Source organism: Acomys minous, assembly GCF_964271855.1.
Source record: "Acomys minous genome assembly, chromosome: 14".
Classification (NCBI taxonomy): domain Eukaryota; kingdom Metazoa; phylum Chordata; class Mammalia; order Rodentia; family Muridae; genus Acomys; species Acomys minous.
In genome coordinates, this window is record NC_140496.1 from 42,686,666 (window position 1) to 42,703,059 (window position 16,394).

At 52.8% G+C, this 16,394-nt stretch overlaps 1 protein-coding gene across 10 annotated transcripts in view; it reads left to right on the plus strand.

Moving 5' to 3' along the window:
• NFIX (nuclear factor I X) overlaps positions 1–16,394 on the plus strand; it is a 99,269-nt gene that overhangs the window by 13,894 nt on the left and 68,981 nt on the right. For 4 of the 10 annotated variants that reach the window (XM_084756491.1, XM_084756496.1, XM_084756498.1 and 1 more), the window contains exons 1-2: positions 15,154–15,183; positions 15,618–16,149. In XM_084756491.1, the coding sequence (XP_084612617.1) occupies positions 15,169–15,183; positions 15,618–16,149 (547 nt within the window). In that variant the 5' untranslated portion in view covers positions 15,154–15,168. Of the gene's footprint in view, positions 1–7,448; positions 7,571–8,332; positions 8,358–14,141; positions 14,597–14,895; positions 15,184–15,344; positions 16,150–16,394 lie in introns of those variants that run through there. The other 6 variants (XM_084756497.1, XM_084756495.1, XM_084756494.1 and 3 more) reach the window with 6 other exon arrangements.

Consider the following 16,394-nt stretch of genomic DNA (forward strand, 5'->3'; position numbering starts at 1 on the left):
GTAAACAGGCAGGCAGGAGCACCTACGCTCTCCCGCCACCTTCCTAACTCGAGGCAGCTATGAATAACCTCTTTTATAGAGAAGGCAACGGAGGCCAGGAGGCCAGGTGCCCTACGGGGCTAGAATGGAGGGATTAACCAGGTCACTGCCCCCTTTCAGCTCTGCTTCTGTCGCTCCCAGGCACCTCTCCTCCTGGCAATTCCAGGTGGGAGAAAGTGAGCGCCCAGAAACCAGGCTTTGGAGCAGAGCCCGAGGCTCTTGCTTTAGGGTCGTCAAACTGTCCGTAGCTGGGACAAATTGAACCGTGCCCTCTACCCAGACGTCCGCTGGCTCCAGATGCTGCTCCAGGGGCACTGAATCCTATGGAGTTCCCACACCTGCAGTCCCAACACTCAAGAGGCAGAGGCTGAGGCAGGAGGATTACCACAGTTTGAGGCCAGCCTGGTACATAGTTCCGGACTAGGCTGGACTAGAGTGTGTCTCAAAAAACCAAAACCCAAATCCAAACCAAGAAACCCAACCATTCACACACACCCCAACTGATAAAAAAAAAAAAAAAAAAAAGAAAAAGAAAAAAGAAAAACAACCACAGGAACACAAAAGGGCACAGAGTGGAGGGTCTGGTCTGTGTGTATAACGGTAAGGCTGGGGTGGCCATGTGGCCTGCCTGTGGTGGCAGCCTCTGGTCCTATGGGGATCTGGTTGGCAGAGTCAGGTCTTCTCTAGCAGTAAGAAGTCTCTGCCGCCCTGTACACGTGGCTATAGTGGCACTGTGGCTTCTCGGTCTCACCACTGTGCCAGGCCAGGCCCCAGCATCTCCGTGCATCTGCACCCCTACCCCCAGGGGCCCTCCGCGTGCTTCCGTCCTCCTTCCTGCCGCCTCCTTTAGCTTTCCCCTCCTTTGTTCCACCCCCGCCGGCTCCCGGGGCTTCCCCCATTGGAGTTGCCTAGGCCAAAACCAACATTACTCCGACGACAACCCTCCGAAGCCTGCAGGGTAGGGGCCCTGCCCCTTGGCCCACTCGGAGCCCAGATCTTAGCTCCTCTGGGTCTCAATAGCAACCAGGGCACACGTGGCCACGGCTAGAGAGTAGGGCGTACAGGCAAGGGACCTGCCAGCAACGCAGACTGCAGGCTCCGGAGACACTGCAGTTGGACTTTGGGGACGTGCACACACCTAAACAGGGTCCAGCTGCGTGGCTCGAACCAATCTCAGGTTGCCTTGGATCAAGATCTCAAGCGTCTGAGCATGTCTAGGCCTACCACCCCAAAGAGGATGCAGGGGGGCACACAAGGAAGCCGGGTTGTCGGGCCTCCTGGCCTCCGAGGCTCGACACTCTCAATCCCTCCCCTGCAGGGGCAGAGATGGGGGAACCCTAGCACGTGTACTACAATGCGCCTTCGTGGCGGTTCCTGACTCAGGTTGTCTGTGTACTTTCGAGAGTCTCTAGTGCCCACGCTTGTGGCTCTAAGCGCGCTGGCACGTATCTTCCCAGCCTGCACACGCGTGTGCTTCACGTGAACCACACACCTGTCAGAACATCCAGGGCATCTGGCTCCAAAACCGTGTTCAGGCTGCTGAGGCGAAGGGTCCCAGGCAGGGCGGGGAGGCCTAATTCCTACCTCTCCCTTTCTTTTAGAACACTCCCTCCCTCAAACGTCCCTGGGGGCACAGGTGAGGCGCCCCAGAATGGCTGCTGCCCAGTGGTGCTCCTGCCTGTGCACTATTCATATTTGTAGTTTTACCACCCGTGTGTGTGTGTGTGTGTGTGTGTGTGTGTGTGTGTGTATACAAGCGCACTACTCTCCACTCATCCTTCCCACTCCCTTTGTACTAGGAATTCCCATCCTCACTAGGTTCCGAACCAAACCTGTTTTGTGCCAGGCAGGAATGTGAGGTTAAGGTGGGGTGAGCTCCCCACTTTACTTCGGATGCCCTACGTTTTTAAAGGCTGAGAACCTCTTCTTCCTTGGACGGAGGGATTGGGCAGCCGGGTTGGATCCTTCAGCCCTCCCCAAACACAATCCCCGTGGTGGGTGCTGGAGGTCAAGGGACGTTCTGTGGTCTGTGTGTGTGTGTGGTGTGTGTGTGTGTGTGTGTGTGTGTGTGTGTGTTCGCGCGCATCTTAATCCACAAAGAGGCATTTAATGTCCCCCAACACCAACTCCATGCTAAAGTGCCACCAGCCGCCAGAGTCTAGTGCGGCCACTGGGGCTGCGCACTTGTAAGTGCTACAAGCGAGCGAGCGAGTCCAGCCAGAGCTCTCTGGGTCAGCAGCCGGACTCTTGAACTGGTGTGGGAGTGGCCAAGATAGAGCTCAGTGGGGACTCCCTGAGAGTCTAGACACCCTGTCACCGCTGCCCTGTGTGGATCTTAAGTCCCCTCTCCAGTCCGCTGGTCACCACCACGTGCCTGAGTGCAACCCCAGTTCTGTACTCTCCATAGGTACCGGCCGCCGGCCCACGGGTGCCTCCCGTAGTAGCCCCCTGGGTGTTCTCTTGGCACCGCAGTGTGTGGCATTCCTCCGGACCCACAGCTGCTACTGGCTCAAGACTGAACAGGGGACAAGCGTGGGTGGGGATGGTGACGAGGTCTCCCGAGGGCCTAGGCGAGAGGAGAAACTGCATCGCTGACCGCCCTTACACTGGGCACTGTCCTAATTGCACCGCCGATCTGTTTGGTGGGACAGTGGGGTTGCCCTGGCCACTGTGGGCTTTGCGCACAGACGCAAAAAGGCGGGAGCGGGCGTCCGGGCAGGGTAGAGCAGCGCGCCTAGGGCACCATGGCTGCGGGGGGTGGGGGGGCGACTGGAGTGATTCTTGCCGACAGCTACCTGCTGGGCGGCGAAGGGGACTAGTCTGAAAGGGACCGCGACACCCACTATGCCTTCACAGGGGTCTGCGTAGCCAGCCGTCCGTGGGACCTCGCGGCTCACAGACGTGGCTCCCGATTCAGGAATTACCCACGCAGCACCATGTCACGCGCCTCGAGGGTCCCTTCCAGGCACTGCGTGCTGCCCAGGGCTGCCTTGCCGCGTCCAGCCGACGGGAGCCGGATGGAGGCTGAGGCGCTCTGGACTAGCTCGGCGCCCGCCGGCTGCTCCGGGTTTTCCTAAGAGGTTCAAAAGCCCGGTCCTCCACGGCTCCCCGACACCAGTCCCGCCCACAGCCCTGCGGCCACAGGAACAGGGCGACCCTCCCGAAGCCGCAGCTTTATAGGGAGTATTGGCTGCGGGGAACTATCAAGGGGAGATTTTTGTTCCGAGGCTTGGCTGAGGCTGGGGGGCGTTTGGTCTTCAGGGAGCCCAGGGAAGAAATGTGACTTAGCAGTTAATGCACTTTCCACCTGTCCCTTGCTTCCAGGCCGCGGGAATCGAGTTGCCCCGTGCAGCCTGGTTTTTGTTGTTGTTTATTTTGTATCGTTTAAAGACAAAACCACCACAACAAAAACATCCTCACTTTAAAATTTTATTTTGTCCCCATGATCAACATGGGTTTGTCTCTTGGGGCTAAACTTCTTGGATTTAGGGCGCCAAAGCCTCCCGACCCATTGCTACCCGCTCTGTTGAGGGACTTCCACGTCACACCGGGGAAAGGGGAAAATGGGAAAGAGAGCCTGTACTTAGAACCTGTTGGAGAAGGGAGCTGGTTTAGGCTGACGTTCCTTGAGCCAAAGCCACCCCTAAGAAGTTCCAAGAAAGTGCCCGCGCGCGGGGAACTCTTGAGTCGCCACCTGAGCACTCTTCTGAATTTCTTAGTACGCTTTAATAGTGTAGGTCCATTTCGGTCCCCAATTGCATATGACTCAACTCACCCCCACCCCCCAGTTGCTCACTAGCGGGGAGAGGACCCTGGGCAGTCGCTAACAGCTAGACCCGCATCGTGGACTCTGGACCTCAAGGTGACCCACCCGAACTGCAAACTTTCCTCCCACTCCGCCTGAAACTCCCCGGCCACGCTTAGCGCCTTATTATTGCTCGATCTATGCCCCCCCACCTCACTTAATTTTTTCCATTTAAAGTTTTATTATTACTTTTTAAAAAGTATGCAAGACAGGTTGAATAGTAGAAACAGACAGAAAGGAATGAAGGGAGAAAAAGAAAACACATGAAAAATTCCTGTGACTGTGGGGCTGGAGAGTGTCACCACACTGGGTCTAGGCAGCCAGAAGCTGATTTCCCCCGTAGAACCAAGCACGAGGCACCTGGAGAACGCCCTCCGCTGAAAAGGCGCAAAAGAAACGCAAGGCATTACTTCAATTTTAATAAAAAACAAAAACAAAAAAACCAAAAACCCGTGTCTTGTTTAGGAGTGCACTCTTGTGTTTCCTCTGTAAGTCAGAGCCCGGGTTTGCCACAGCGGAGTCTGTAATCAGGGAAAAATACCAGCTTTGTTGGGGGTTAGAATGTATCATTGGCTAATGTAGTGGTTTAAAAAAAAATAATGCTAAGAATTGGAGTAATTAAAGAGCGAGAAATAACTCATGTCTTCTCTCTCCTTTCCTCTCCACATTGTCTTATTTAAAGACTGTAAGAGTGCTTTTCGGTGCCTGACCTGGTTCCTCCGGCGCGCTCTCTCTCTCTCTCTCTCTCTCTCTCTCTCTCTCTCTCTCTCTCTCTCTCTCTCTCTCTCTCCTTTCTGCCTTCTCTTTTAACTCTGGTCTGATTCGAAAATCCCCAGACTAGCACAAAGTGGGAAACTTGCTGCACTAGAGTTGGAGATGATTCGTCGTCCTCCCCCCCTGCCTGGTTTCCAGTGAGTAGAGTGATTTTAAAAAGAAAGGAAGAAAGGAACCCAGCTCTGGTACCCATGCCAGTGAGGAGGGCACCTTTCCCAGGCTGCAGGCCGGCTTAGGGAGAGCCAACCCGGGTACAGGAGAGTAGCTTCCCTGTGTTTTGTTTGGTTTGTTTGTTTGTTTGTTTGAGACATTGTCTCACTATGTAGCTCTGGCTAGCCTGGAACTCACTTATGTAGACCAGGCTGGCCTTGAACATTCAGAGATCTGCCCCACCTCTGCCTGTACTTCATGCCCTGCAGCCCTCACCCCAAAGAGGATCAAATGTCTTTTTAAAAAATTGCCCTAAGGGAGGGCTTAGACCCCCTAGTCATATTTTAAAATTAAGTTGTTGTTGTTGTTGTTTTTAACCAGCTCGTGTGCAGTAAGGAAAGTGTGGTTCTGGACAGCTGCCTTGGCAGTCCTGTATCCTTGGTAGGAGAAAGATCTGTCTGCTTGGGCAGCGCAAATGCCACTACCCACAGGCCCTGGGTTCTAGGGGAAAGAGCTGGCCAAGGCTAGGCACTAGACTGTGAATGGGGCTCTGGAGGTTCAGTTTGGGGTTAGGCCCTCCTTCAGCCGTGGGGTAGGCCACTTAGAAGGGCCCTCAGTGGACTGGGGACGTAGTGGTGGCTTCGGGTGAGGAAGGGAGGAAAGTGGGCAAGGGGTGGGGGGCTGATACCCACAGAGTGCCTGCAAGCTGCACAGCGAGCTATTTGTTTGCTTCAGGTGTTTTTAATTAAACACATTTTCTCTCATTTTCCTGGTTATTTGGTGTTTAGACTTTTTCGGCAATCCCTTGCATCCCTCTTTTTACATAAGCAGAAACTTTTTTTTTTCCCTCCTTGGAGAGATATCGTGGGAGGTATTTTGCCTTCAGTGCTCTCTCTTTCCTGTTTTTTTTTTTTTTTGTAAATTTAATTTTAAAATTATAAAGTAAATTTAGTGCGAGTGAAAGTAAAGGGGGCAGCTGAGTCTCGAGGCTGTGAAGGGGTAGGCAGCCATTCAAAGTTCAGCCTTCCTCATCAGGGGGCAGCCCAGCCCTCAACTCCTAGGTAAGCACGCAGCTGCCTGCTTCTCCCTCAGTACCTTGCCCCTGTGACCTCTTCCCTTCACCTCCCGGCAGGAACCTGGTGGGCAGCAATGGCCCCGGAGTGTGCTGTCCACACCTAGGAGCTTCCTGACCTACATACAGAGCCTCCCCAGTTCCCTCCTGTGCCTGCAGGCAGGCTAAGAGGAGGGGCCTTGCTCCCACAGTCACTAAGGCTGTTGGCTTTAAGTTCTGTGGGTTGTGTGTCCCCCCCCACCATCCTGATTCCCCTCCCTCCAGATCCTGCTAGTTTGCTGCACAGTTGGATGCCCTGTTGATGGGATCAGAGTTGGGCAGACACACAGAGAAAGACTCTCTCCCCTGCATTATTGAGGATGAGAGGGGCTGCTCGTCTGTGGTCACGTGATCACACACACACACACACACACACACACACACACACTGGTCTCTGGTCTCTAAGGTGTGTGCACACAGACAAATGTTCACTTTGAGGGCCTTGGGTTTTTTTGTTTTTGTTTTTTTTTTCAGAACCATCCTTAAGGATTCTTAAATTATGGAAACTCTATAGCTTGCCATTTTAAGGCCTGTTCAACAGTATTGAGAATGCTTCTTTCTTAATCTGGGTGGGGCTAACATGGGTGTGTTCCCTTTGTGGAAATGTATAGAGCAGGGGACCCACAATGTGAGCATTCTTTATACACAAACCGCTTCTGCTAAAAAGTTTGTTAGAAAAAGAAAGAAAGAAAGAAAGATCAATCCCTGGGCCCCAAAGGTAAAGAAAAGACTACGCACTACAAAAATTTAAATAAAACTGTACTCCAGCTTGCTTTACTCAGTTTTTCCTGCTAGGAATGGTGGGAATGCTTGTAAAAATTAGTGGGCTGATTAAAACAACAACAACAACAACAAAAAACCTAACAACTCAAAGGCGAGTGGTCCGGGCAGCTTCCTGACCCATCCACATGTGAAGAAGGCCTGTAGGCCGCCTGAAGACTTAGGTGTAAAAGTGGGGTTTAGTTTCAGAACAAGGGTATTAGAAGCAATACAGAGTACCTTCCTTGCCAATTACATTTTGCTGTCAACATCTGGAAAGCAAAATTGCAGCTGTTTTCCCAGCCCCTCCATTACCACCTCTTTTTTTTTCCTCCTGCACTTACATTTTTGTGGGCTTGCCATCCATACGTCAGTTTTCTGCAGTGTAAAAACATTTTCACGGCTGTGTTCAAATTGAATTTTTAGATTTGGACTTTTTTTTTAAACGTGCATCTTCTAGTCTGACAGTATAATTTTTGGAGCAGCGTGTTTGAACAGGCCAATGACAGTCACCATTCTCTTGCTTTCCCTCTGTGCTGTGGGCTTCGGCCAGGGAGCACCGCTCAGCAGCCCTGGACAGGCTCTCTCAGTTCGCTTCCACACTTCTTGGGCAGGTAGTTACTGCATCGCCCGCCACCCCCCACAGCCCTTCTGCGGTGTTTTTGTTTTCTCTTTGCCCCCCAAAAATATTTGAACCAAAAAGCCTCTCTTTTTTTTCCTCCACCCACAGCAAACTGAAAGGACTAGTGAACCGTGATTCAACAGAGCGAGGGCGCCTCTTTTCTTCCTTAGCATTAATTAACTCAAGTTCGTTAGGACGTTGGGTCTGTCGCCCACAGTTTTCTCTTGTGTGTGCTGAACCGGGTCATAGAGGGAGACTTCCCGTGCAAACAGTTTGTGTTGGAGCTGGAGGACGCGGAGGGGGAGAGAGGGTGAGAAAGAAAAGGAGCCCGGGCGGGCGGGAACGAGCGGGCGGCAGAGGGTGGGCAGCGTTGAAGTCCTTCAGGCCCTGCTGCCAGCCTTTCTCTGCAGGGGCTAGGCACCAGGGAAATGAGGATTCTAGGGTTTCCTTGGCAGCGATTCTGGTCATAAAATAGTTGGGGAGCAGTATATTTTGAGGGATTGGAAAGTGTCTGCAACTGAACATTTTGGGTAAAAGCTGCTTGCCCAGGCAGGGCCAGCCCAGCTTTCCCAGAACCCTTGAGCAGTGAAAACCCCAGAGCTCTGGGCTCTGCCCGGAGCTGCAGCCACTGAAGAAAGAGGCTCCCGCAGGGCCAAGGGTGCCGCGGAGCAGGGTGACTGGGTGTAGTGGTCGGCAGTGGAAGCCCAGAGGAGCAACACGGGGGTGGAGGTGGGGTGGGGGTGAGGGTCTGGGGAGCTGGGTCCCGATCGAGCTTTTGGGGCTAGGGTGTCTGGATGTGTCCTCGAACGTTAGTGGGGCTGTTGTTGGAGGCGGGAACCTGCTACTGCGGGGCGAGCGCCTATAGGCAGTTTCAGCACCTGCCCTGGCTCCAGCCTCTCTTCTCCTGCGGTTATTTTCTCTCTCGTGCTGGATGCTCTGCGCTCAGACCCACGGGGCGAGCAGCCCTTTTTTCCTACTCTTGCCTTTTGTCAGCTTTTCTGTTCTTCTTTAGAGAAAGTTGTGAAGCTGGTCTGTGGGGTTCCTCCTTCTTCCTGGGCCTTGGGCCACTGTGGAGTGACACTTTCAAAGCCAACCAGGTGGGTTAGGCACCATACTGCATTTGCCCCTCGAAGCCTTTGCTCTCTGAAGGGCCCCTGTCCTCACTCAGCCCATTGCCTATAGGAGAGAGTTCTGGCCTTCCCAGCATTTTACTTGTATTTGGTGACACGGAAGTTTCAAGCTAAATAATGAATTAAAGACTAGGGTTTTTGTTTCCTATTCCCCACAGAAGACAAGATGAAAGTAAACAATTTCCAGAGGCACTGGAGAGAATAGACCCTACCCTCTCACACCCCCATCCCTACCCTAACTTGTTCTGTGCCAAGAGGGTGAGGGGCGATGTGCCTGGAGCAGAGGAGCGTTCCAGCCAGGAACGAGGCTGCTTGTTGGCCCGGTCCCAGGCCACAGCTCCCGATTTGCAGAAAAGGGGAGAAAAGGCAGTGTGTGCTCGGGGGCACCCAGGGGCATTTTACAGGGGTATTATGTGGCCTGTTTCTGATACAGACCCCACGTGAGTCCCAGCTCTGGTCTGGGCAAATCCGTCCATCTAGCCTAAGGCTACTTTCCAGCCCCGTGGCTGCTGTTCCTGAGCGCAGGAAGGCAGGCTCACAGGCTCAAATCAGCCAGAACCCGCTTTGTCCAAATTATCGGGAGCCTCCTCGGAAAGTGCGTTTTCCGGTTTCCATTCCTAGCGTTTCCAGACTCTTGGAGAGTTTTGCAGAGCGGCTGAGCTTCTCCTTGCCTCCCCCAGAGAGGGAGGCCCCACCCACCCCTAGGACAAGCAGCCAGGTCTCTCTGCTGCCGCCAGAGTCTTGTCGGTCCTCAGTGTCTGCCCATGGCCTCTCATAGGCCTTCTGAGGGATGGGCATACAAGATGGGAGATGTGTGTCTGTGTATGTCTGTGTGTGTTGGTGGTGGGGGTTATGCATGTATGAAGCCGGTCTCTTTCAGTCCAGACCCAGGCAGGTTTATAAATGCCGGGAATTAGGCTCTCTTTGTGGCCTTTCTAATTTCCTGTGTCTTTCCTCACCCGCTCTGCAGATATGCGTTAGTAAAATGGACCCCAGAATATGTAGTGATTTCTACTTACAGCCCAGCCATGTGCTTAAACTGTAGGTACTTAGCCAGATCAGTATGGGCCAAGGTGCCCAGGATCTGAAAGAATATATCCAGACCCACAAGCCAGCGGCCTGGGGACAAATAAGATTTTGTTTTGGAAGATAAAGAGACCTACCCGTGGCTGAGTGTTTAAAACAAGGCTTCTGGTGCTTATTAGCTGTCTCCCTGTCAGGAGGCATAGGCCAGTTGCAAAGTCTATATCAGTTTTGGGAAATTATTTTGTTTCCTGGAAGAATTTTTAATATTGTACATATAAGTGAAAGACTGGATGTACTCCCCATTTTTCCTCCAACAATCCACAAGGCCTCAGCGCACATGACTGCTTTGAAAGCCACACAGTTTTCATCATCGGAAGACCCCATTTTTCTTAGCTAGTTTTCTTTTGCTTTTCTCCTTTGTGTCATGGACCCCTTTTCTATTTTCCTGCTTTTCTGCCCCTACTCCCATCTCTTTCTCTTCACCTTTGTCTTTTTTGCAGCTTTGGGCCCAGCTTGGTAATTCTCCGTGGGTTCACCCTCTGCCTCTTGTTCTTTTTCTCCCTTGGCATTTCTGTTTCTGTGGCCTGTTTAATCCACCCATCTTGGTGATGGCTGACAGGGACCAGAGTCTGCCTAAGCAGTGTTTTCACCAAATTCTATTCCCTCAAAAGTAAGCAAGGCCTTTCTTTCATGAAGTTTAAAATTTCCCTTCCAAAAACCGAAAGTCCACATTGATTCCAAAAGTATTATTTCCGGCTCCCTGACTTTTCTTGCAAATGGAGACAGTACCTTTCAGACTCCATCTTCCCTCTATTCCTCTCGCTGCGTAGCCTTTTGGTTTCCCTGATAACTAAGCATCCCCAGTTTCCTTTCCGTTTGGTCATTTTTTTCTTTGGTCAATTTCTTTTTTTTTTTTTTTTTTTTTTGTTTTTGTTTTTGTTTTTCGAGACAGGGTTTCTCTGTGTAGCCTTGACTGTCCTGGACTCACTTTGTAGACCAGGTTGGCCTCGAACTCACAGCAATCCGCCTGCCTCTGCCTCCCGGAGTGCTGGGATTAAAGGCGTGCGCCACCACGGCCCGGCCTCTTTGGTCAATTTCTCTCTCTTTTTCAGTGGCCTTCAGGTTCCTACATTTGTTCTGCCCATCCCATCCCTGATCCCTCATTTCTGTTTGAACTCAGACCAGGAAGCATCTTGAATCATCAACAAGTTTCCAGGCTTGGTTTTGGGTCTGAGTGCATCAGGGTGCAGGAGTGTGATCTCCAAAAGGAGGGTGTCACAGAGAGAGAGAGAGAGAGAGAGAGAGAGAGAGAGAGAGAGGGAAGGAAGAGGTGGGGTAAGGACAGGTACCCTACCAAAGGGTGCCTAGACTGTCTCTTAACAAAAAGGGGGAGGTTCTCTTTTGTTTGGGGATCTAGACAGAGAGAGAGAGAGAGAGAGAGAGAGAGAGAGAGAGAAGGAAAGAGAGGGGGAAAGAGAGGGGGAGGGAGGGAGGGAGAGAGAGACAGAGAGAGAGAGAGAGAGAGACAGAAAGACAGAGAGAGAGAGAGAGACAGAGAGAGAGACAGAGAGAGAGACAGAGAGAGAGATGGGATGGCCTGCTTACAGGAAGCCAGAAGGCTTTGCTGGCAGCATCATACAGGAGACACTGCCCAAAAATGATCTGCTCACCTTCAAGGTTATAGCCCCCTTCCCCTCCATCCTCCCTCCCTGCTAAGAGAAGGACAGTTGACAATTGTTCTCCCTTCCAGAGTTGTGAGGAAGGGCCTATTGCTGTTCTGCCAGAGTCTCCTGGGCTTCCTGCACTTACGCACTTACTCCATGGTCCTGACACTTCTCTGATCAGTTCACCACTCTAGGGACCTTTGATACTTTCCTTCCTCAGTGGCTACGGGATTGACGCTCACACTGTCCCTAACTTCTGTGGATTTTCTCCTAGCCACGGAACTGTTGCTCCGAGGAGGAGACAGACCTTCAGCTGGTTTGTTCCACCACATAGTAGCTTCGAAAAGGAGCAAGCCAGGATTTGCCATAGAGCAATATTGGCCATTTTCTTTTTTTAATATTCAAAGCATAATCTGAATAGCAGCATCCCCATTACCCTCTGTCCCGCCAAATACAAACTCACTCGCTGCTTTTAAGACCTCATCTTGACTTTAGAAAATGAACCTGACTCCTCAAGGTGGAGAAGAGGCCGCTTTCATTCAGTACCTCATGTTGCTGTCACTGCTAAGCTAGCATCCTTGGCTGTTTGGACCAGAGCCTGTTATTCACAGGACGTGAATTATTGAACACCACCCTAAGAGGCCTGTCTGTGGTGGCACCTGCCTCCTGCACTGTTTTCTTTCTAGCCGCATCTCTTGGGTCAGCTGTGAACTCACTCCACTGGAGTTGCCCATTTAGGGGGGGGTCCCAGGTGCTGGATAGCACCTCCCATCGTCAGGGGTTGGACCACTGGGGTGGATCTTTTGTTTTGGCACACCCCAGGCGCTCTTCCAGGAACCTTTTTTTTTTTTTTGCCATTGAACAGAAAGGCCACCGAGCACAGGGGTTCAGCTGGAGAGGAAAGGGGGCATGAGTGAGCAGTGACCTTTTTCCCTTTGCCAGCTTAGGGTTGAGCCTGCAGAGGGTGGTGGCTCTGAGGACTACAAGCCAGTGAGCCAGGTCGGTCACTCAGCCAAGTCTGTCCCGTCGTCCATCAGTCCGTCCTCCGTCCGTCCGTCTGTCCGATGTCCTACCTCAGCTCTACCTCTCATTTCCTGTCTTCTTGCTGCTTTCCTGAGGCTTAAGGCAACTGCTTGGAGTCCTTTCTGGAGAGTCCTCGGTGTGTGTGTGTGTGGGGGGGGTTGTATCTCCCTCTTGAGAGTGCTCCCCTCCCTCCTGCTGGGGACCTGAAAAACCAATTTCTCTGCTTCCGGAAGGGCCTTTGCCTTCTGTTTTGCCATAGCCTTTCTGAGGTCGTCCCTCCACCCAGGCTCCCGAGGTTTATGCCTTTGTATCTTGCACTTTACTTGGCTCTATAGTCTGACGTGAGGGACAGGTAAGAAAGCTAGTGCACCGTGTGAGTAGCAAGGACAGATCTGGAAGAGGGGAGGAAGAGGGAGAGGGGGTGTTGGCAGGGGGCGCGGCGTACTGGTACTGGTGGTCTCAGCCTCTGTCACTTCTCCCAGGGGCTGGCTGTTGTGTTTGTAGCTGCTGGTAGTGCTTGCCAGAGGAGTGCTGTGACAGGAGGCTATTTTAATAAACTTGCAGTTTCACGAGCCGAGCTGAGCTGCATTGCGTTTGGCATCTCTCGTCACCACTAATGGAGTGTGCGTGGCTGGGTGTGGGCCGAGGGAAGCTGCGAGCTTACTGGGGGCTGAGGAGAAGGCAAGGAGGTGAAGGGAGCAGCCCCCCTTGTTTGGGAGTCCGGAGTTCTGCAGGGCAGCCTAGTCCGAGGGACCAAAGAGGTGGCTACACCCCCCACCACCAGGCCAGTGGTCTGGGCCCTGGAAGTGCTGCTGGCGTGGACACTTTCTGAGCTCTCTCTCTCCTATTCATAGCTCTGTGGGCTGATGCACAGGCTGGAGGAGAAAATGACCACTAGCCCCACTGTGCTCCATTAAAAAAAAAATCTAGAACCAGAAAGAGAATATGCTGGCCTGAGAGAGAGAGAGAGAGAGAGAGAGAGAGAGAGAGAGAGAGAGAGAGAGAGAGAGAGACTGAAAGCAGAACACAGAGAGAAGGCACAGCTGCTTCCCCAAGGCCTTCTGGGGCTCCCGCCCAGCCGCCAGCCCGCCAGGAGTCAGGCCTTTATTTATTTATTTTCTGGCTTAGAAAAAGTCCGTGTCTTCCTCAATCCTAGTGTCCTCCCCCCCCCACCTCCCCAAGTTCGCTGGGTGGCTGCTGCCAAGCAGACCCAAGTGGATGCCTGGGATGAAAAATTCATAACTGCTGGACTTTGCTTTTGCTTGTTCATTAGACGTGAACTTGTCGATTGGGCAAATTGTTTTTGGTCTCCAACTGGGGGGGGGAGGGAGCCTCTCCCCACCCTCTCAGCTTGCCCAGCTCCCTCCTCCCATTGGGCCCAGCCATTGGCTGCTCGAGGAAGCCTCTTTGCCAAATAGGTGGATCCCCCCCCAGCACTCCCTCCCTCCCTCTCTCTCTCTTGCTCATTCTCTCTCTCTCTCTCTCTCTCTCTCTCTCTCTCTCTCTCTCTCTCTCTCCCTCTCTTTCTCTCTCCCTCCTTTCCTCTGGCTGTCTCCCTCCCCCTTTTTACCGACTTGGCACACACAAATGGATGGGGATTGGGCATGAAAGGGGAGGGGGGATTTGGGAGAGAAAAGGAGCCACAACCCCCCCCCCCCCAGCAGTGCTGGTGCACACACACCCTCTCCCGCGCACGCACATTCACATGCGCACCATCGCACACCCCATCCCATCCTCGTCTTCCTGAGATCCTCGCTCTCTCCCTCCCCCTCTTCCTTCCCTCCCTCCCTGGCTCCCTCTCTCCCTCTCGCTGCGTCTGCCAGCAACGGTCTGCAGCCGGTCAGAACTCGTCCTCCTCCCGAGAATCTGCGAGCTTCCCCCTCTTCCTCTGGTCGGGTGGAGGGAGCAGCTCGAAGTTTACACCCTTGTGCCGCTGCCAAAGCCGAAAGCCTTTTCTTCAGCCGCTGCTTTTTCCCTCCTGGTTTTTGTTTTTGTTTTTCCGGGGGTGGGGGGCGGGGTGGGGTAGGGTACGTTGTTGCGGGTGTGCGCGTAGGGTGGTGGTGGTAGGAGGTTGGTTTTCATCTTTAATTTTGCATCTTTTTTTTTTTTTTTGCTCTTTTATTTTAAACTGCAAGAGGATGCACAGAGGAAGGAATTGAAACAGTTTGTTGGCTTTTGTTTACCTGGTGTGTGCAGAGGCCACCTCTTTCTCTCTCTCTCCTGGCCATCCCTGACCTTTCTTTTTACTCCTTAAAAAAAAATTAATTTCCCCCTCTGTGCAATGGAGCGTGGGGGGTGGAGGGGGAAGGGTTTGAGAATCCACCCAAGCCCGGCCCCTATTCCCCAGAACACCAATAATAACCCCCTTTAAAACATTTACCTTCCTCCCCTGCTCCTCCTCCTCCCCTCGGCCCACCGCCCCTAACTCATAACTCTGTTGAGCCCAGAATCTCAGAATCAGGCGTTGGCTTTGCCGGGTGCTTCAGATCAATGGTAATTATTTGATTTTTTTTTCCAGCTTTATTTTTGTAAAAAGAAATCAATTATTATTTAAACTTCCATCAAGCAAACAAGCAAAAACCAAAAACCAAAACAAAACAAAAGGAAAAAAAAAAAGCGAGAGAGACCAGCCCTCTGTCACCCGATTGAGGGTAAAGAGGTTGTGGGAGACTGGGAAGGGGCCGCCAGATGACCCATGTAGCTTTTAACCCTAATGCGGCTGAGAAAACCACCTTATTTGGGCTAACAAGAAGTGTTTTGATCATTATTACTATGATTAACATTAGTGTTGGTGCCGATAACAAAGCTGAAACCACATATTTAGGATTTAGATCTGATTTTTAAAAATGCTGGGGTGGACGTTCCAACTGGATCTGGAGAAAAGAAAATGCAAACAGCCTGGTGGAGGGGGCACCCAAAGCCGCTTCCTCCATCTCAGATGGCATTTCTGTCTTCTGGGGGCAGTCAAACATTGGCCATTCCGGCCAGAAGGCAGCTCTTGCACCCTCAGGCAGCGGGACACTGTGCTGGGACCAGCTGACCCTAGTCCACTGCTACTGTCGAACATGGAGATGTCATGGGTGGGACAGAATCTGTGGGGGGGGCGGCGACCAGCAAGCCTGTGGGGTGTGTGTGGCAACATTGTCTGTGTGCACGTGTGTGTGTGTGTGTGTGTGTGTGTGTGTGTGTGTGTGTATGGAGAAAGAGAGAGAGAGAGAGAGAGAGAGAGAGAGAGAGGGGGGGGAATAGGTGTGTGGGCAAGCTCCCGTGCCTCTGTTTGGTGGCTGAGGCTGAGATGGGAGCAAGTGGCTGGCGAAGCTGGTGGTGGCTTCAAACCACACTTCAGTAGAACAATCTCCAGAGAAAATTGCTTGGGGGGGAGGGAGGAGGAGACGGCAGTTTTCCTAGTGCCCCCTTCTAACACTGCGTTTCTCCTTCTCTCTTTCCCCTCGTCCCCGTCTTCCCCTCCTCCCGTCCTCCCTCGCCCCGCATGCTCCCGGCTTGCCGCCTGCAGGATGAGTTCCACCCGTTCATCGAGGCGCTGCTGCCTCACGTCCGAGCCTTCTCCTACACCTGGTTCAACCTGCAGGCGCGGAAGCGCAAGTACTTCAAGAAGCACGAGAAGCGGATGTCAAAGGACGAGGAGCGCGCGGTGAAGGACGAGCTGCTGGGAGAGAAGCCTGAGATCAAGCAGAAGTGGGCATCGCGGCTGCTGGCCAAGCTGCGCAAAGACATCCGGCCCGAGTTCCGCGAGGACTTTGTGCTGACCATCACCGGCAAGAAGCCCCCCTGCTGCGTGCTCTCCAACCCCGACCAGAAGGGCAAGATCCGGCGGATTGACTGCCTTCGCCAGGCTGACAAGGTGTGGCGGCTGGACCTGGTCATGGTGATTTTGTTTAAAGGGATCCCTTTGGAAAGTACTGATGGGGAGCGGCTCTACAAGTCGCCCCAGTGCTCGAACCCCGGCCTGTGCGTCCAGCCACATCACATTGGAGTCACAATCAAAGAACTGGACCTTTATCTGGCTTACTTTGTCCACACTCCGGGTAGGTTGCTTTTCAACAAACCCCCCCCCTCCCCAGTTTTATTTCAGTTGCTGGGCGTGTGTTCTGTTTATTGTTCCTCCCGTTTCTGAGCGGTGCTGCTGCTGCTGCGGACGGGCCTCACTGGGTAGCCTGTCCTACTGGCCTCTGCATCACACGTGGCGCCTCTCACTTTTCCCATCCTCTTTCTGTTTGCACCCCCCCCCTTTGCTCTTTCCCCCTCTCCTCCCTCGCTCTGGCACCCAGTT